The sequence below is a fragment of the Sinocyclocheilus rhinocerous genome, unplaced genomic scaffold (assembly GCF_001515625.1).
Source record: "Sinocyclocheilus rhinocerous isolate Xijiao unplaced genomic scaffold, SAMN03320098_v1.1 scaffold541, whole genome shotgun sequence".
Classification (NCBI taxonomy): Eukaryota; Metazoa; Chordata; class Actinopteri; order Cypriniformes; family Cyprinidae; genus Sinocyclocheilus; species Sinocyclocheilus rhinocerous.
The window spans coordinates 2629670-2646647 of record NW_015658519.1 but is presented as its reverse complement, the minus strand read 5'-3'; the positions used below and the strand labels follow the sequence as shown (position 1 = coordinate 2646647).

At 37.1% G+C, this 16978-nt stretch overlaps 2 protein-coding genes across 11 annotated transcripts; both read left to right on the top strand.

The window, feature by feature from the left end:
• The first annotated feature begins 21 nt into the window (after positions 1–21).
• Positions 22–5324, top strand: LOC107722538 (zinc finger protein 414-like). 4 transcript variants are annotated; one of them, XR_001637816.1, is made up of 8 exons: positions 22–139; positions 477–540; positions 625–759; positions 914–1019; positions 1274–1815; positions 2865–2935; positions 3538–3690; positions 4809–4888. XR_001637816.1 is itself a non-coding variant. In XM_016530905.1 (7 exons), exons 2-7 carry the CDS (start codon positions 534–536, stop codon positions 4883–4885), a joined length of 1002 nt encoding a protein of 333 aa, XP_016386391.1. In that variant the 5' UTR covers positions 22–139; positions 477–533; the 3' UTR covers positions 4886–5320. The 4 variants fall into 4 exon arrangements, 3 of the variants coding, with proteins under 3 accessions (XP_016386391.1, XP_016386392.1, XP_016386394.1); XM_016530905.1 differs by lacking the exon at positions 2865–2935 and having other exon boundaries at positions 643–759; positions 4809–5320; XM_016530908.1 differs by lacking the exon at positions 2865–2935 and having other exon boundaries at positions 121–139; positions 4809–5324.
• A 426-nt stretch (positions 5325–5750) lies between these two features.
• Positions 5751–16639, top strand: LOC107722626 (protein ENL-like). Of its 7 annotated transcripts, none has more exons than XM_016531066.1 (12): positions 5751–5862; positions 7341–7521; positions 9035–9117; positions 9713–9856; positions 9970–10095; positions 11455–12063; positions 12149–12224; positions 12305–12413; positions 12596–12695; positions 13521–13586; positions 13692–13763; positions 14747–16639. In XM_016531066.1, the coding sequence occupies exons 1-12, from the start codon at positions 5851–5853 to the stop codon at positions 14873–14875; spliced, it is 1707 nt and encodes a 568-aa protein (XP_016386552.1). In that variant the 5' UTR covers positions 5751–5850; the 3' UTR covers positions 14876–16639. The 7 variants fall into 7 exon arrangements, with proteins under 7 accessions (XP_016386552.1, XP_016386549.1, XP_016386550.1 ...); XM_016531063.1 differs by having other exon boundaries at positions 13521–13595; XM_016531064.1 differs by having other exon boundaries at positions 12146–12224.
• Positions 16640–16978: the final 339 nt, after the last annotated feature.

Genomic DNA, 16978 nt, shown 5'->3' with positions numbered 1-16978 from the left:
TGTTCTCGCGATATTTAATGGCGAACGTAACGCACGTAGACAGGGTGGAAATACACGGTGTAGCTAGATAACCGCTTTCATTTGAATTAATGTCTGTGTTTAAAAAGAAGCTTTGAAAACTTTGAAAAATCCATTCAAAGTAAGTGCACTATAAATAATTGCTCATGAACACAAATAGCGATGTTTTGTTGTTGTCTGCTAGCTCGTGCGTCTGCGGACGTCCCTGATTGTTTACGTTGGTGAGATGTTCTGTTAGTTTTATCAGTAAAGTCAATGAATTGCTTATTGTTTGAACACTATTGATCATGTGCATATTATTCTACTAATTGCTTTTACGTCTACTGTGTTGTTCCTCTTTGCACACCTACATTAGAATTTACTACGTGCCATTCACTGAAAGTGTGTATGATCAATACTGAACTATATCATATTTTGTCACATTTATGTAGTCTAAATTAGGGCAATTGTAATCCTAGTTTGCAGGTCTGGCTGGAACAGGAACCATCTCACTACCTCAACTGCAAGCAATCACCATGGAGGGTAACTTATGCCATCATCAGTACTATACTTTAAATTGCTGGTTTCATGTTCATGCATATTAAAGCCCAGTATAAGTAGAACTAGTATGCAATGTTCCACCAGGCTGTCAAATGTCCTGCTCGTTTTTTGGGTGCAGGAGGACCTACAATAGTCCTGAAGCACTGAATAGTCATCTTCAGGACCATCAAAAGAACACTGCCTCTTCTCTGTCTCTTCCAGGTATAACATCAACATGCCATTTTTTGGTTTGTTTTTTTACTAGTGCCCTTGATGAATGAAATGCTGTTTGCAAACATTTAATCAATTAATCCATAATCATAAACGGTGTCACATCAGCAATTTGGTGTCTAATGCACTGTCCTTTATTCTTTAGGGAAAACCTTCCTGTGCTCTCATATAGGATGTGATGGTTCATTCAACAACATGCAGCAGCTAATGGAACATATGAGGCACCACCACAAGCCAAATTATTTTTTCCTGTGAGTTCTTACAGATTTGCTTTTAGGTTTCTTTCTTAATAAGGTTATTTAATTTTACTCTTTCTTGCCAGTCCATAATTTCTCATAGAGGTGCTCATATTTGAATGTCTCAATGAAAAGGGACTTAACGCCACCAAAGAAAAGTCTGTTGTTACACTGGCAGATCAAGTTCTGATGTTTGTTTTTAAATATGAGGTAAAATATTTTGTTTCAGCTTTATGCTTCTTTATTATCATCATTTTCATGTCCTTCAGGTGCGAGAGCTGCAGGGCCAAACTGCGTTCTTACCGCACTCTTCTCAAACACCTGCAGACCTGTGCTAAAGTTGCTAAGAACAAGGCTGCAAAAATAGAGACTGGAATGGCACCTGACGCAGATCCCACCAATGTTCCGCCCGCTTCCGCTGACATGGAATCATCTGGACCCCTCTTAGCCCCAAACGCACCTGAGGAGATGGAGTCTATGCCCTCTTTGCCCACAAATCCAACACTGGCAAGCATGCCAGTAACCCAGCGTCCCCCAGAAAACAACGCATTCGCTAACCCCATACCTGCAGGGCCTTTAACTGTGCCCCTTGCCACTCTAAATCCTGCCTCAATCCAAAATCTTCTTTGCCAACCAGAATCTCCCTACAGCTCCTTTCCACCTACTCTGTCTCCTGTTAACCCAGTCTTCCAGGCAGATCCGGGCCTTCAGCAGCAGCAGAGGTCTCCTAGGTCTGGTCCTCCCAGTCTGGCCGCTTCACTGCCCCTGCCGTCACCACCAGGATCAAACGCAGTCTGGAGGAAGAACCAAGGTGAATGGATCTCATAAAGCTTTCCTCTGTGAGTGAGGAAAGCCAACTTAAAACAAGTGTCATTGCTCACAATGGGTCTCATTCACTAACTGTGTGTACACATGAATTTGTGTATGCAATCTGATCATGATTCATACAATAAAGTATTAAAACATTCTAAATTAATGGACAAATGTCAGTATAAAAATGCAGAACATGTTAATATTACATTGATTAAATAGATACAGTACTTGTCAAAAGTTTGGAATAATTAAAAAGAAAAATAAGAACTTTGGATTTGTTAATGTTCTCCAAGGCTGCTTTTATTTGATAAAAAAATACAGTAAAAAAAAGTATCAAAAATACAATAAAACTTTGAAAATATAATTAAATATTACAGTTTTTTTTATTTTTAGCATTCATAATAATCCATGTTGGAAATCAGCATATTAGAATGATTTCTGAAGGATCATGTGACACTGAAGACTGGAGTAATGGCTGCTGAAAATCTTTACTATCACAAGAATAAATGACATTTAAAATATATTATATTAAAATGGAAAATAGGTATTTTAAATTGTAATGATATTTCAAAATATTACTGTTTTTACTCTATTTTTGATTTTAAAATGCAGTCTTGGTGAGCATAAGAGATTTTTTTAATGGACAATTATTATTCCAAACTTAATTTTTCCAAATGACGAACTTCAGACATGCTTTCAGTCATTTAGAATAATCCAAATTCACTCAACAGAGTTAAGAACAAATTCATGTGCGTATGCACTTGTTGTGAACTAGGCAGACATTTTTCATGAGGAGTTCTGTCTACATAAATACAGATCCACACAATTATTATTGAATGAGACCCATTGTTACTTAAATCATCCTACATTTTAGACCCTGTTCACCTGTGTATTTTCCAGTTTGCTCAACTGATCTCACCTGCTTATCAACAGGTGTGAGTCCTAATGAAAGGGAATTTGTAAGTCACTTGGGGGGGGAAATGCCTAAGCCTTGGCCATGGCCGCTTTGAGTGAACTGTGTTTTGTCGTGTTGCACTGTCCTGCCAGACCCGCCCGGGCCCCTTTTGCACAGATGGAACTCTCCGAGCAGTCAGAGTTTAAATAGAGATGAAGTCCAGGTGAGGCACAGAGAATCCACACACACATTGCTTGAGGGAACAATCAGATCTTCCCTCAAATGCTAATCCTCCTCCCCTTCCCCTGCTCTAACCGGGCTCAGTGTTTCCCTGGGTGTGCCATCTAGCTGTACGACTCAGTCCACTCCCATTCGATCCTAAACACATATGTCCCGGTGCTTCACTAACATGCAATAAAACATCAGAGAGTGTGCTTTCAGGGCCGGTGTTCCTTGACTTCAATTTTCCCCTTCCCATTAGCATTTTGCAAAAATCAGGTGGTCATTTCTGGCAAGAGATGGTGCTGTATCATAATAATTGACCATGTGTGGAGAAGTTGACAACGCTTGCTAATTCCAACACCTTTGTGCCCATGTTCATCTGTCTAAATTGGGTTTAATGATGGTTTTAATTGTGTTGCTCTTGTTTATATGAGCCGGTGTCATTGATCACTGGGTTCTTTTTCCAGCTCAATCTGATACTTTTACTGGTGAAGGTTTTTTTCTGTCTGTCTACAAACATTCTCAGTGCACGTATAACCATGAGTATAATAGTCTTTGAGTTCATTTTGATTTTAATGACTCCCCATTAATTAAATCTGTCAGGTCAGTCCTTCAACTGCCGCATCCTGTGGGAGCACACAAGAGGTCGGTACAGTTGCCTACAGTGCGGCCACTGCACCCCAGACCGGGGGGAGATGACTGCTCATATTGAGGGCCTACACAAGAACCCAGGGGGCAAAGTGAACACTGATCATGGTATGACTTCTGTACTTCATTTGAATTGCAGTGCACTTTTTATTTTATTTTATTGGGTTGCAGGGATAGCCCAAAAATTAAAATTCTCTCTATCATTCACTCATTTATGATTGCTCCAAACCTGTATGAATTTCTTTCTTCTGCCGAACACAAGAGATATTTTGAAGAATGGGGTACTGATTGCTACAGTATGGAAAAAATGCTATGGTAGTCAATGGCTACCGTCAACTGTTTGGTTGAATTTTAATTTTTGGGTGAACTATCCCTTTAAGGCTGGAATACACTACGTGACATTTGCATAGATTTTTGCCCCAATTTCCAGTCTATATGAGTCAATGTTAGTTGCCAGAAGTCAGAGTCAGTCTGCAGGTTTTTGTTTGTCAGAGTTCACAGATTTCACAGAATACACAGTGTATGATGACTGTTTTTTTTAGTTTCAGACTATGAATCCATCTAGTCAGTGGATATCAAATGTATTTTCATACAATTTTAGAACACATATGGTGTTCATTTGTCATGTGTCTAGGGTTAGGGGCAAATGTTTCTGCATGGGTTTTTTGTTTTTGGAAGGATTTGAATATTGAATATCCTCAGTTGTTTAGTGTACAATGTCCAGTTTTGCGCTGTAACCATTTACAAAGTTGGCAAATGCATGATGCCTAGTGTTTTAAAATATGTTCCAATATTAAAAATCGTGATGTATTTCAGTCTTGAAGGAATGGGGATTGTGAACATGAGAAAATCCTAGTAAAGGCTGGAATACATTGTAAAAACATTTTGGTCTGATATTTTGAGCCGACTTTAGAACACATTGTTTTCATATCATGTGTCTCCTAATAACAAGGCACATGTTCCTGTGTGAGTTTGTTGTGTTTGAAGCAGCTTTTAAGTTAAGTGTGTGTGTGTGTGATCCTTAGTCGTTTAGTGTATGGTGCCCAGTTTTTCTCTGTAACCATTTACAAAGTCAGCAAGAGTATAATGCCTAATGTTTTAAAAGCTCTTTAGATTTGAAAAGACCTGTAGTGCACTGTATTTCAGCTTTTAGCCTTTTGAAAGTATGTATGTACACAATATAGGGATGTTATCTCACCTGACTGAACCTTCTGTGTATTTTACAGATACAGAGATTGCCACCGCATCTTTACTGGCTAAGACTTCACTAAACTCTGAGAACTCAACTTATACACAGCTCTAACATGAAATGAGATGCTAAACCTGCTGATTGACAAATAATTTTGGTAGTAGCATTTTATACAGAGGGAGATACTCAATTTTAATTTCACCGACAGTGTGGACTTCAAGCATCTGTGGTCTGGATCTGTCAATATCACTATTCAAACACATGAAGAGCTGCATGCCTTATCTTCAGTAAGCATTTATGAGTCATCTAGACTAAGAAAATATCTTGTTAGGTTTCATTAAATAATGTGGAATGGCATATAAATAAACTCAGTAATGTTGTAATATTATGTCACCTGCATTTTTATTTTTCCTTTTTACAATAGGAAGTATCTGCAATAGAGAACAGCAATTGTGTTAAAAATGAATGTCAGAGTTAAAAACATAAAATTATGCCAAATATTCAGTCTATTTCAGTTTATTCAAGAATAAACAAATTTGTTTCCAGACCAGTTGTTTCTGTACTGTTCACTACCTGCAAATAAAACCTGTCTAGAAAACTCTAGTTTAATTTAGTTTAAATTGTGATGTGAGTCAGTTTCTCATCTTATTGTGAAATCGACATTAATGTCTGTGGAGGAATGCGTGTTTTTTTTAAGTATTTGATGTTTATAAATTGTATAGTTTCATTTCATTATATATATATTGTAATTAAATTGATATAAATAGAAATACTTTAAGAACCGCACGAAAGAAAGTGACTGAAAAACTTCCGTAAAATACAGTAATAGGTGGAGCAACTTTAAGTATTTGCATAGTGTATAAGCGCAATTTTAAAAAGTATCTGAAAGATGTGGAAGGGACACAGGTAGATGAGAGCCATTCTGCTTTTATTTTAAAAACTGTCAGTGTCGCGGCCATTTGTTCTAACTGTTCAGTTTCTCCCTTCACACTCCCATCAGATGTGTAACAGCGAGGATGCACTTTCAATCTACTTCAACGCTTTTGTAAATAGACTAAACAACCGGAACATAGGCAACAATGGAGAACATGGTAATAAGACTTTACTGACACTGCCAGACAGCCAATAGTGAGGAATAGGCATGGTTTTTATCATAAAAACATTTATACTGAAAGACGAGGCCAACGTTTCTGTGAAGATGGTTAGGATGCTAACTTAGCCGGCTAATCCTTTTTACGAGGCTTAAAGCAGGAAACCCGCGGAATTATATTAGTGTTTTATGTAAATGTATGTCGTGACGAAGATATGCTTGTAGAAACCAAAATGTCCTTTTCTAAACCTCAGCATTTGGCTTATAGGACATGTGGACTCTTGAGTTCCAGGCAGCACTCACTAGCTGTCCAGCTAGCCCGGACCGGTCTCAAAACCTAGTGAACTGCCTTCATAGACAGCATTTTGGGCGCCCTAGGAGCGCGCGAACGTTCGAACTCTTCCACGATCAAACATGCTGTCTATATAGGGTGCTCACTTAGGTTTTGAGACAGTCACCAGGAGAAAATTCTTCCATTTCAAGGTTGGACGCATGAGTAATGTTGGCTTGTATATTAAAAGCAACGCTTAGATTATAAATATTGAGTGATGGAATATTAAATCTGCTGTGTGCTGTTTTTTGACATGGAACTAGAAGTGTGAAATGAAATTCTGCAATGTCTTTGAAGTTAAAGTAACTACATGCATATAAATGATCACAATTAATTAATTAAACAACATCTGACAAATTGTAATAGAAATAAATACCTCAGAGGTCTGAATAACGGTTCCTTATCTATGCAAAATTCCAGAGCTCTTATTGACTTGATTTAGCTAATCAAGTGTTATACTCTTTAGACTGTTTGAATTCAGTCCAATTTAAATAGCTATTTCATTAGACATTATTGTTCGATTTAAAAAAATATAAATAATAATCAAAATATAGCATATATGTTACATATATTTATAAACTATAGGATCTATCTATCTATCTATCTGTCTGATAGACTTTGAAACATTAAGCTTTTAAATCTACTTGCCAGGCTTTCTCAAGCCAACATCAATTATGAATTGACAAACTTTTTATCTAGTTATTATTGACATGCACTGCTTGTGTAGTTTTGTGTTATGCAGTCACTGTAAAAATGTTTTAGGCACAGATAGGATGCGAACTCAGTCAACTCTGGCAAGGAATTTATTAACCATTGAGCTAACGCATACAAGCCTATCAGTCATTTTGTTTCCATACTAAGAAAAGCTGTAAACAGTAAACCATCACGCGCATGTGGAATGTCACGGAACTGAATTTCCGTCTCTAGCTGTCAGAGAGCAAAAGCTGGTTGATTTCTCACAGATATAAATAGCAGATATAACAGTGGTGTTGAGAAGCTGGCCTTTAGTCTCTGAGTTATACATGTCACTCACTGATGAAGTATTGTAATCTTTTTTTTTCTTCCAATTTCTACTGTACTACTGTTGTAGAACTCATGTTCAGAATAGAGAAGACTGACAGATGACTGCTGCTTTCCTCTTATTTCAGTGCACTGTGCAGGTGAAACTGGAGCTGGGACACAGAGCCCAGTTAAGGAAGAAAGTCACTACCGAGGGCTTCACACATGACTGGATGGTGTTTGTTCGAGGCCCAGAGGCGTGTGACATCCAGCACTTTGTGGAGAGAGTTGTCTTCCACCTTCACGACAGCTTCCCAAAACCCAAGAGAGGCAGGTTTTAATTTGAGTCAATGTCGTAACACTGTGGCTTTATACAGTACTCACAGCCATGTAGGTTAAAGTCCCTTTCAATCAGGATTAAAGAAAACATTTGTGTGGATGCCCATTTTCTTCTGTCGAGTTATCATGATTAATCCTGCCCGTTTAGCTCATGCTGTTGCCCAAACTAATATACTTTGTGTAGTTCCAGCATATGACTATATATCTGTCTCTATTATAGATCAGTGATTTAGAGCTAAATTAAAGATGAATGTTTTTGAATTGCATATAAAATGTCCATCTATTTGGAGTACAGTTTTAACATAAGACTTAAGTTTAATGTGTTGTATATTTGTCAGTCATACATAAATTAAAGCAGGTCTATTCTGACTATTAACTATTTGCATCCATTTGATTTGATTTAAATAATAATATTTTCAAAATGCATTTATTCAAATTGCTTAGAATTGGAATAAATCTGTTTATTGTGACAACAATTACATTTATTCCGTTAAAAAAGTATGAATGTGGTTAAAATATGGCTAGCTGTTGAGCAACCAGTATTTAGATAAAATGAATGAGATTGAAACATGACTGACTGATTGATAAATATAATCATATATAAATATATAAACCTGGTTATTTTGTTTTTAAAACACATTCAGTTCATTAGTATTATATATTGGAAATCATACCCGTTTCATTTTTGTTAGTCTGTCATCGTTTATTCAGCCTTGTGTCATTCCAAACCCAGACTTCGGTTAATAATTAAGATCATTTTAATGCAGCCTGAGAGGTTTCTGTCCCTCTATTGAAAGTCCAGGTAACCAAAACTTAAAATATCAAAAAAGGTTATAAAGGCATAATAAAATTCATGCAAATTAATAGAGTCATTTAATTAAAGCCTTGTAAAGAGATATGATTGTTTTATATGATGATCAGAATTAATTTAGGTTTTATTTACATCTAAACAATGGTGAAATTCCTTCAGTTTCTTTGAAGTATGTTTCACAAATAAATGTTCAGCTTTTAAACTAATTTTTGTATCTTATCTGTGATTTGTTCATTTGCCACAAAGTAAAAAACCTGGATTAACATAATTTAAGTATGATTTCTTGATTTTTTCCCCAGGTGTTGTATATGAAGGTGAAGTGTGTCATTTTTTAATGTTACTTTCTCCTATCCCAGTTAAATGTGCAGAGACAACTATAAGTAAGCCATTTGTAGACTTCCCAATACGTGTAAACACTGTGTCTCTGGAGTGCTTTCAAAGTATCTCCCTGTTTGTTTGAGTGGTCTGATATGCCAAACTCTGGCTAAAGCAATGGTGTGATTTGGGGGAGTGTTGCGGAAACCTGTTCGGAAAAAATGGTTATTTTTGCAATTCCATTGTGTCAGTAGTGGCAAAGAAATAGCACACTTCACCATATTGTAGTATGTACATGTACATAGTGCATTCTAGTTTCATATTTCTCTTTCAGTGTAGACTGTTAATGTTTAGCAATACATTTTTCTTGTTTCACAGTTTGTAAAGAACCCCCATATAAAGTGGAAGAGTCAGGCTATGCTGGTTTTCTCATGCCTATAGAGGTCTATTTCAAAAACAAGGTGAGCACATCCCATACCTACAGCAATATCTGCATTTGTTTTCTTTATGAAGAACCGGTATGTAAGAAAAGTTCAGCACAGTGTTACGCTCAGTCTTTTTAGATGTGTGCGGCTGTGTTATTTTGCCACTATTGGAAAAATGTTGTGATGAGGAGTTTTGCAATTCAGTAAAGGTAAAGGTCACCCAACTAGGTGAACTCAGTATTTGCACTGGGAGCTAACAGATTTTACAGACACGCTAACAGAGAATTGACATGAAGCTATTGAACTACAGAGAACTTGGAGGGGGTATTAATGGTAAGAATATGTGAATTTGAAGACGTACTTCCGTTTCATATCATTATCATTGTGCATATTTACCTTTCCAGAATACGTAGTGGAATATTTATGGGGGTTTTCCATTTTCTGTCTCGTTCCCTGAAACGTTATCTACCAAAGACTTTACTTTGACCTAACTTGACTGTAAATATTTCACACACTGCTAGTCTGAGGTTCAGGTTTGATACTGACGTTCATACTTTTCTCAACACAATTTCTTTATTAAATATTTGTTTTTATCTATAAAGCCTGAACATGCTTGACCCTTCTATCACAGGAGGAGCCTAAAAAGGTGTGCTTTAATTATGACCTTTTCTTGAACCTGGAGGGCAACCCACCTGTCAACCACCTTCGCTGTGAGAAGCTCACATTTAACAACCCCACACACGAGTTTCGACGCAAGCTGGTCAAGGCCGGTGGGGTGAGTGCGTGGGACTGTTTGTCTTTGCTTTTTCTGTACCTCTATAATCAGCTCTTTTCAACCGATTCTCACTCTCTCTTACTGTTGGGAATGGGATGTTATTCTTGTCCCAGGCTGTAGTTATTCCTGAGGGAGCGGAGATGATGCCAAGGCCCAGTCCAGATTATCCAATGCTGCCTACTATTCCACTCTCTGCCTTCTCAGACCCCAAGAAGATCAAGTCCTCTCATGCAGTAAAGGTTAGTAATAAAGTCATTCTTTGTTCATTAAGTTATTTAAATTATTCTAAATTAATTTATAAAAAAAAAAAAAAAAAGTTGAAGTGTTTAAGAATATCCTATGTTTTTGCTAGTGTATGTTGTTCCAAAGCTATATGACTTCCCTTTATATTTGAAACACAAATGAATATATTTTTTAATGAAACCTGAGAGAGCTATGACTTTCCATTAAAAGGCCATTCCAAAGAAACTTTTTAAAAAGTTAATGAAGAGATCATTAAACTAATCCAGATGAATCAAGCAGTTTAATGATAGTCTTCTGTAGAGATACAATCGCTTTATATGATGATCAGATTTAATTACATATAAACGTTGATCAGCGCACATACATAGAGCACATCAAATATGCTTGCTTGACGTGTAAAACCAAAGAGTATCACGCAAACACATTTGAACTAGAGGCTGCAACATTCTGACTCGCTTCTGCTAAAAATAGGTTATATTTCTTCCCACTTCCACTTTTATGTTTTGTCCCACTCGTGCCTTCAAAATCCCGTAGTTTGATTTTTACGTTATGCAGATTTTTCAGTCCCTTTCCAATATGATTCTGTCCCACTCCACTGTCATAGGCTATATTTTCCAATTCCCACACACATGAAAAAAGCAGAAAAGAGGAAGGTGCTTTCCCTTGCTGTCACATACAAAAGAAAAACATAGAGAATATCCAAACCTGTGGCAGTAAACTGTTTTTTTTTTAACACAGTAGACAAATAACATTATGTACCTTAAAACATGAAATTAATTTGAGTAACCTTTCATTTATTTTTGGATAGTTATATTTTGCGGGAGTCCTGAGAGTCATTTTCTGTCTCCCGCTTCCCGCACACACATCAATATCTTCCCTCCCGCACCCATACTCAGCAATTCAAAAATTGTCCCGTGCCGCATCGGGTCGCAAAAAATGCAGACTTCTGATTTGAGCTTCAGTCAACCATATCTTATAATTAAACCATTAAATTAATATGTATTACTTTTACAGTGTCTTTACGAAATTTTTGAAGCGTCAAAGTTTTGGTGGGACTTTCAATGGAGGGACATAAATCTCTCAGGTTTTGTTAAAAATATCTTCATTTGTGTTTCGGAAATGAACAAAAGTTTAAAGGGTTAGTTCACCCAAAAATGAAAATTAGAGTGCCCGTATTAAAACCCTTTAATGGGATTGGAATGACATGAAAGTGAATAAATGGTGACAGAATTTTAAATTTTGGGTGTGAACTATCACTTGAAGTTTCAGTGAACAAGCTCATTTATTCTGGGTGGATATGTGGTTGCTTCTGAGTATGTACTGAATGATTAGTCATTTCAAAACTTTTACTGTAGGAGTCAAGTAAAGATGGAGGAAGTGTGAGCAGCAAAGCCCTCAAAGCCCATAAGGCAACCAAAGAGCACCGAGAGCGCACACGAAAGGATTCAGAGAGCAAGGCCACATCCAGAGAGAGCGACCGCGAGAGTGGCAAGTCCTCACGAGACCAATCGTCATCCTCTTTTTCAAAGAAAGCCCTAGACGGAAGAGGAAAAGATGAGGGGAAAACTGTGCCCAAAGCAGCCTTCAAAGAGCCCAAACTCACAGTCAGAGAGTCCAAGATGGATGGCATGTCTCCAAAAGGTGGAGGAGCGGTGACGGGCGGAGGGGGACAGCTGGACGCTTGTGCCCCGAGCAAGAGGCCCTCGTCCGCCACCGAGTCTCCAAAGCTGAGTACCAAGAAACAGAAGAGGATGGGCTCTGAGGGCATGAAGGGGCCTGTGAGTGGAAGCTACAGCAGCAACTCTCCCCGCATTACCTCAACAACACCCTCCACATACCCCGAGAAGAAAACCCCTAAAGATAAAGGCCACTGGGCAAAGATGAAACCAGAGGTGCAGGAAGTGAAAAGGCAACCAGAATCCGACGAATCCAACTCTGAGGATGAAGCCTCTTCCAAATCAGAGGTACGTTTTGGTTTTTCCATCAGCAGAACATGGATTTGAATGTATTTGAATGTAGTGAAGCTCAAGGATGTTGTTTATTTAGCAGTCGGCTCCATCCAGTCCATCTAGTTCCAGCTCCAGCTCTGATTCTGATTTTGAGCCGTCGCAGAAGCAAGGCCAAGGTACGGAGTTTAATCATGAATTGTATGATCAGGAGTGTGTCACCTCATTGAGTTTGGTTGAACGTGATGATTGTGTCCAGGGCCGCTCCGTTCTATGGTAGAGGATATGCGCTCTGAAGGCTCTGATGATGACAGCAGCTCTGAGGTTGAGACGCTCATGAAGGCGACTCCACCTAACCAGGACTCTCGGTCTGTGCCAAGGACTTTGTATTTGATCTAATTTAGTCGTGTTTGAATTTCAGTTCAATTTTATTAAAAAGAAGACATAAAAAAAATCAAAAGCAAATGTCCACACATTAATATTACCATAGTCATGGTGCACACTGTATTTAATTTATATTCTTTTCACAAGTTCGTTTTTCTGTTTTCAGTTTAAGCATGGACAGTGAGAGTGATGGTAATGAGGAGTCCCGTCCTCCCAGCCAGGAAGCCCCCTCACCTCTACCCAAACTCAGCTCAGCAAACCTCAAGGTAAGATTTGCATGGCATTGCAATGAAACTTTGGACTGGTTTATGCACTGAATATAAATTGGTGCAGGATTTACTTTGAAACAATTTTCACTCAGAAATTGCTAGTAAATTTCACAAATAATTACAAAGAAATGTCAAGTAACGTACCTAACTGAACATGAAATCTAAAGACTGAAATAGTATTTTTGTGTAAAATATGCTCTAATAATCTGTTTTATTTACAACCTAGGAGAATCATTTTTACAGTGAGTCTGGTTTACAGTCAAACTAAAATTTATTCAGACACCTTCAACATTTCTCACATTATCACAGTTTATTCGCTATAGTTTAGAAAATGGTAATACAATATGGCAAGAACTCAGAGTTAAACTGTGTCAGAACAAATTCAGCTTGATAATGTCAGATAACTTTGATAGAAAGGTGTGTAATGAATTAGGTTGAATAGCTGTCAGCTGACTTAAATTTAAGCATACAATTAGATAATACCATTTTAGGTCAACCAGTTACCAAGCAATGCTTAATTTGGTTCAGTCTGTGGTGTAAAACGAGTCACATTAGTAATTAAAGAAAAACACTTGGTCAGGTCAAAGTGTCTGAATAATTTGTGTCCCAAATTTTTATAAATTTTACTAGTTGTCCACTGTATGAAGAATTTGTGGGTATAATATGTCACAGTTTACTTTATTTTGCTATCCTCACTTACATAAATGAACTATAGTGTCCTGCACCCAACTAGTAAAAAGGTATCAAAAACTATATCTGGTGTCTAAATAATTTTTGGTTTGACTGTATATTTGAATTTGATTTTAAAAATCGTTTTGTCAGATGTTAGGAAATAAGAGCCCAGATTCTTGCACCCGCCAGAAAATGCTCAAGAGGGGATACGACAAGGTAGGAAGGGTAAATAACTGATTCATTCTCCTCAGTGGCTGAAATACAGATTTTTATCGCACATAAAACTACAATGAAGCTTTTAAATGATTGATCTGATTACAGGCTTATACAGAGGAGCTTGTGGACCTCCATCGCAGGCTGATGGCTTTGAGAGAGAGGAACATTTTACAGCAGGTAACAATATTTTTTTCTTCATTTGGGTGTATTTTAGGTGATCCTCGAGTTAGGGGAATATTTGAAATCAACGCGACATGGTGCTAAAACATAAAACTGCTTACCTCAAGCTCTTATCCCTTCCTCTTTCGCAGCTTCCACTTTTTTTCAGCACACATAAAAACTACTGCTAAAGTGTGATTTATCATGCTCTTTTTATTTACCACTAGCGCATTCTTTTATAGAAACGTGCGTCGTATCGTACGAGACAATAGGTGTCATCATCGTACAGTCTACACACACATCGTAGCCAAGTTTATTAGATCCATGTCGCACAGTGTGACATGCAGTGATCTTATAGGATTGCTAAAATCGTGCAGTGTGTTTTGGGCTTTAGTTAATGTTCATTTCAGCATTTACTAATCTAATGCGTTATTAAAATGACAAGTTTTGTTTGTTAACATTAGTTAATGCACTGTGAACTAACATGAACAAACAATGAACGGCTGTATTTTTATTAACATTAACAAAGATTAATAAAGAGTGTAATAAATGTAGTGTTCATTGTTCGCTCATGTTAATTAATACATTAACTAATGTTAACGAATGACACCTTATTGTAAAGTGTTAGCAAATATCTGTTTTCTATTTTAATATATTTTAAAGTGTAATTCATTCTTTTGATGGCAAAAGCAAAAACTATTACTCAGGTCTTCAGTATCACATGATCCTTCAGAAATCATAATATATTTGTGGAAACTGTGGTTTTCATGATTCACTGATGAATAGAACGTTTAAAATAACAGCAATCATTTGAAATTGACATTTTTTGAAAAAATTTAAATGTCTACTTTTGATCAATTTAATGCATCCTTACATAAGAATTTCTGGTAATGTCTCATTGTAGAACAGCTGATTTATGTGTTGTTCATGCCACTTTTGTCACCTTTCAGGAGTGATGTTTGCTGTTTTTTGGTTGCCATATATGCATTTGTGTCTTTTAGATTGTGAACCTCATAGAAAAGACTGGCCATTTCAACATCACCAATACAACCTTTGACTTTGACCTGTTCTCCTTGGATGAGTCAACTGTACGTAAACTCCAGAGCTACCTGGAAGCCACATCCACATGACACAAGGAAGCTGCTCGGCCGTGATTTTGTGTAAGAGAGGCCTCCAAACTGACAGGGGGCAGAGGGAAAGGTATCGAAAGCAACATATAAATGCACAGGAACAAACAAAAGCGAAATGAGAAAACAAAAAAAAACTGTATACTGTAATAGAAATAAGCAAACAAAAGGACCAGGGGCTTAAAGGGGCGGTATTCAGGGTTTATCTAATAACAGCACTGCGCATTGCACTAAGAATCAAACTGTTGGCACAATACTGTCCAAAATGGACAAGATCTCGCATAGGCACCGTAGATGAGATAACGTATTATTACAAGTAGGTACATTTCAGACAGGTTTTGCACCAAAGCTATAACACTGGTGGAAAGGATCCTTCGCTCGGGCTTTTATGCAGGGGCGATGACTGAAAGACTGTGTCCCCTCTCTACCCCTTCACTCTTCTGCTCCACGGACGCCAAACCACTCAGCACAGCGTGGTGGCGTGGAAAGAGCCCAACTAGATCAAACCTTATCGGCATACTGGTTTTGTCTGCATAGCTTTGTAGCCCCATGTGTTGGATAAAGTACATACTCTCAAGCTTTGATGATAGGTGCTCCCTCGGATCAGCTAAAGGGGAAAAACTATCTGCCTTTGTAGTGCCTTTTTAAAATATCATGTTTTTAATTGTAATTGTTTGTGAGTCTCTCATTGGTCTTTGGATGACCAAAAATGATCTGTCAACATTAAAATGCCTGAAATTGACATTCAAAACCCTTTTAAACACGGTTTAATACCTGTCCGGAGAGAACACGTTATGCATGTGTGATCTGAGAAGGTCTTGTGCATTATTCTATGTTTCTTGATGGTCAGCGACATGAAGTCAATTTGTTACGCATTTGAAGTTCTTACGTAGTTTATTTAAGTAACTGTGCACTTTTTCTGGTCACTTCAGTGCTTTGTAATTATCTGATAACTATATTTATGATTATTTTCTTTCTTTTTTTACACATAATATTGACTTGCAAAAATGTACAGATTTTTGTCAATGTTTTTAAATGCATCTATTGAAGTCATATTATTGATTATTCAATCACATGAGAGAATATGCACACAGATTGAAAGGGGGACGTTTTGTCTGTATTCCAATGGTGAGATTGGAAAAAGAGTCTTCTGTTCACCTGAAGTATTATACAAGTGAAAATGTATTTGTGTCAGATACGTATTGTCTGATGACATTGCTTTTTAAAAAGCATACCTGCTTGACATGTTATTCTTCATTGTCGATTGCCAGTTACCCTTTTTGATTCTCAGTAATGTATGGTTATAAAGTAAACAATGTTTTCAGTGAAACGTTTGTGGCAGATGTATGTTACATCATGGGAAGGTTGCAGTGATCTGTGTTTGTGCATGATTGACACGTGAATAATCACATCCAGGAATATGCATACAACATTCACAACCCTATACATTTATCAGCTATCCTCAGGACTGTTGCAAATACAATAGATGCTCATAATAAAACCAAAACCATAACACTTGAAGCGCATGGTGGAAACGCCTAGTAGGTCTTTTCACTGTGTTTGCTTCTCTACCATAAAAAGTAGCATATCCATATCAAGGGGAATGGGATCATTTACAGTATTTATGTAAATATGTAACAATGTGCATTATATAGGCTATCATATATGGAAAGCTGAAATTGTGGAACCATTAAAGCTCATTCTCCGTTTAGTTTATATCAGTGTGTATTATATATGTGTTTATAAATTGACATTTTATATGATCTTTTTGTGTCATGCCTACAAAATGAATACACCTCATGCTGATTATTTATAAAATTTTAAACATGACTGACTCATTGTCCAGCCTGTTATGAACTTATAATAGCCTAATAGACTTAAGTATTATAAAGATGTGAATTTTTACTTTTTAATCAATAGATAGTGTGTCCCTTAGATAGTGTCCAGCCAATTTTCAAATTGCAATCGATTCATATTTAACAATATAAGTTTCATAACTTGTACTTGAAATTTGAAAGGCACCAAATTTGAAATTGGAAGGACCTATATGTATCCCTATACAGACCAATAACATCTAAACCTATGGCGTAAACTGGAGGAGTGTGC

What these genes read in the sequence shown, in the direction of transcription:
- LOC107722626 (XM_016531062.1), top strand. An exon ending in CTTCCCAAAACCCAAGAGAG is followed by an intron (nt 7,522 to 9,034) that starts GCAGGTTTTAAT and finishes CTTGTTTCACAG; the next exon opens with TTTGTAAAGAACCCCCATAT. An exon ending in CCACCTAACCAGGACTCTCG is followed by an intron (nt 12,414 to 12,595) that starts GTCTGTGCCAAG and finishes TTCTGTTTTCAG; the next exon opens with TTTAAGCATGGACAGTGAGA.
- LOC107722538 (XM_016530908.1), top strand. An exon ending in CTCTTCTCTGTCTCTTCCAG is followed by an intron (nt 760 to 913) that starts GTATAACATCAA and finishes TTTATTCTTTAG; the next exon opens with GGAAAACCTTCCTGTGCTCT. An exon ending in AGTCTGGAGGAAGAACCAAG is followed by an intron (nt 1,816 to 3,537) that starts GTGAATGGATCT and finishes TAAATCTGTCAG; the next exon opens with GTCAGTCCTTCAACTGCCGC.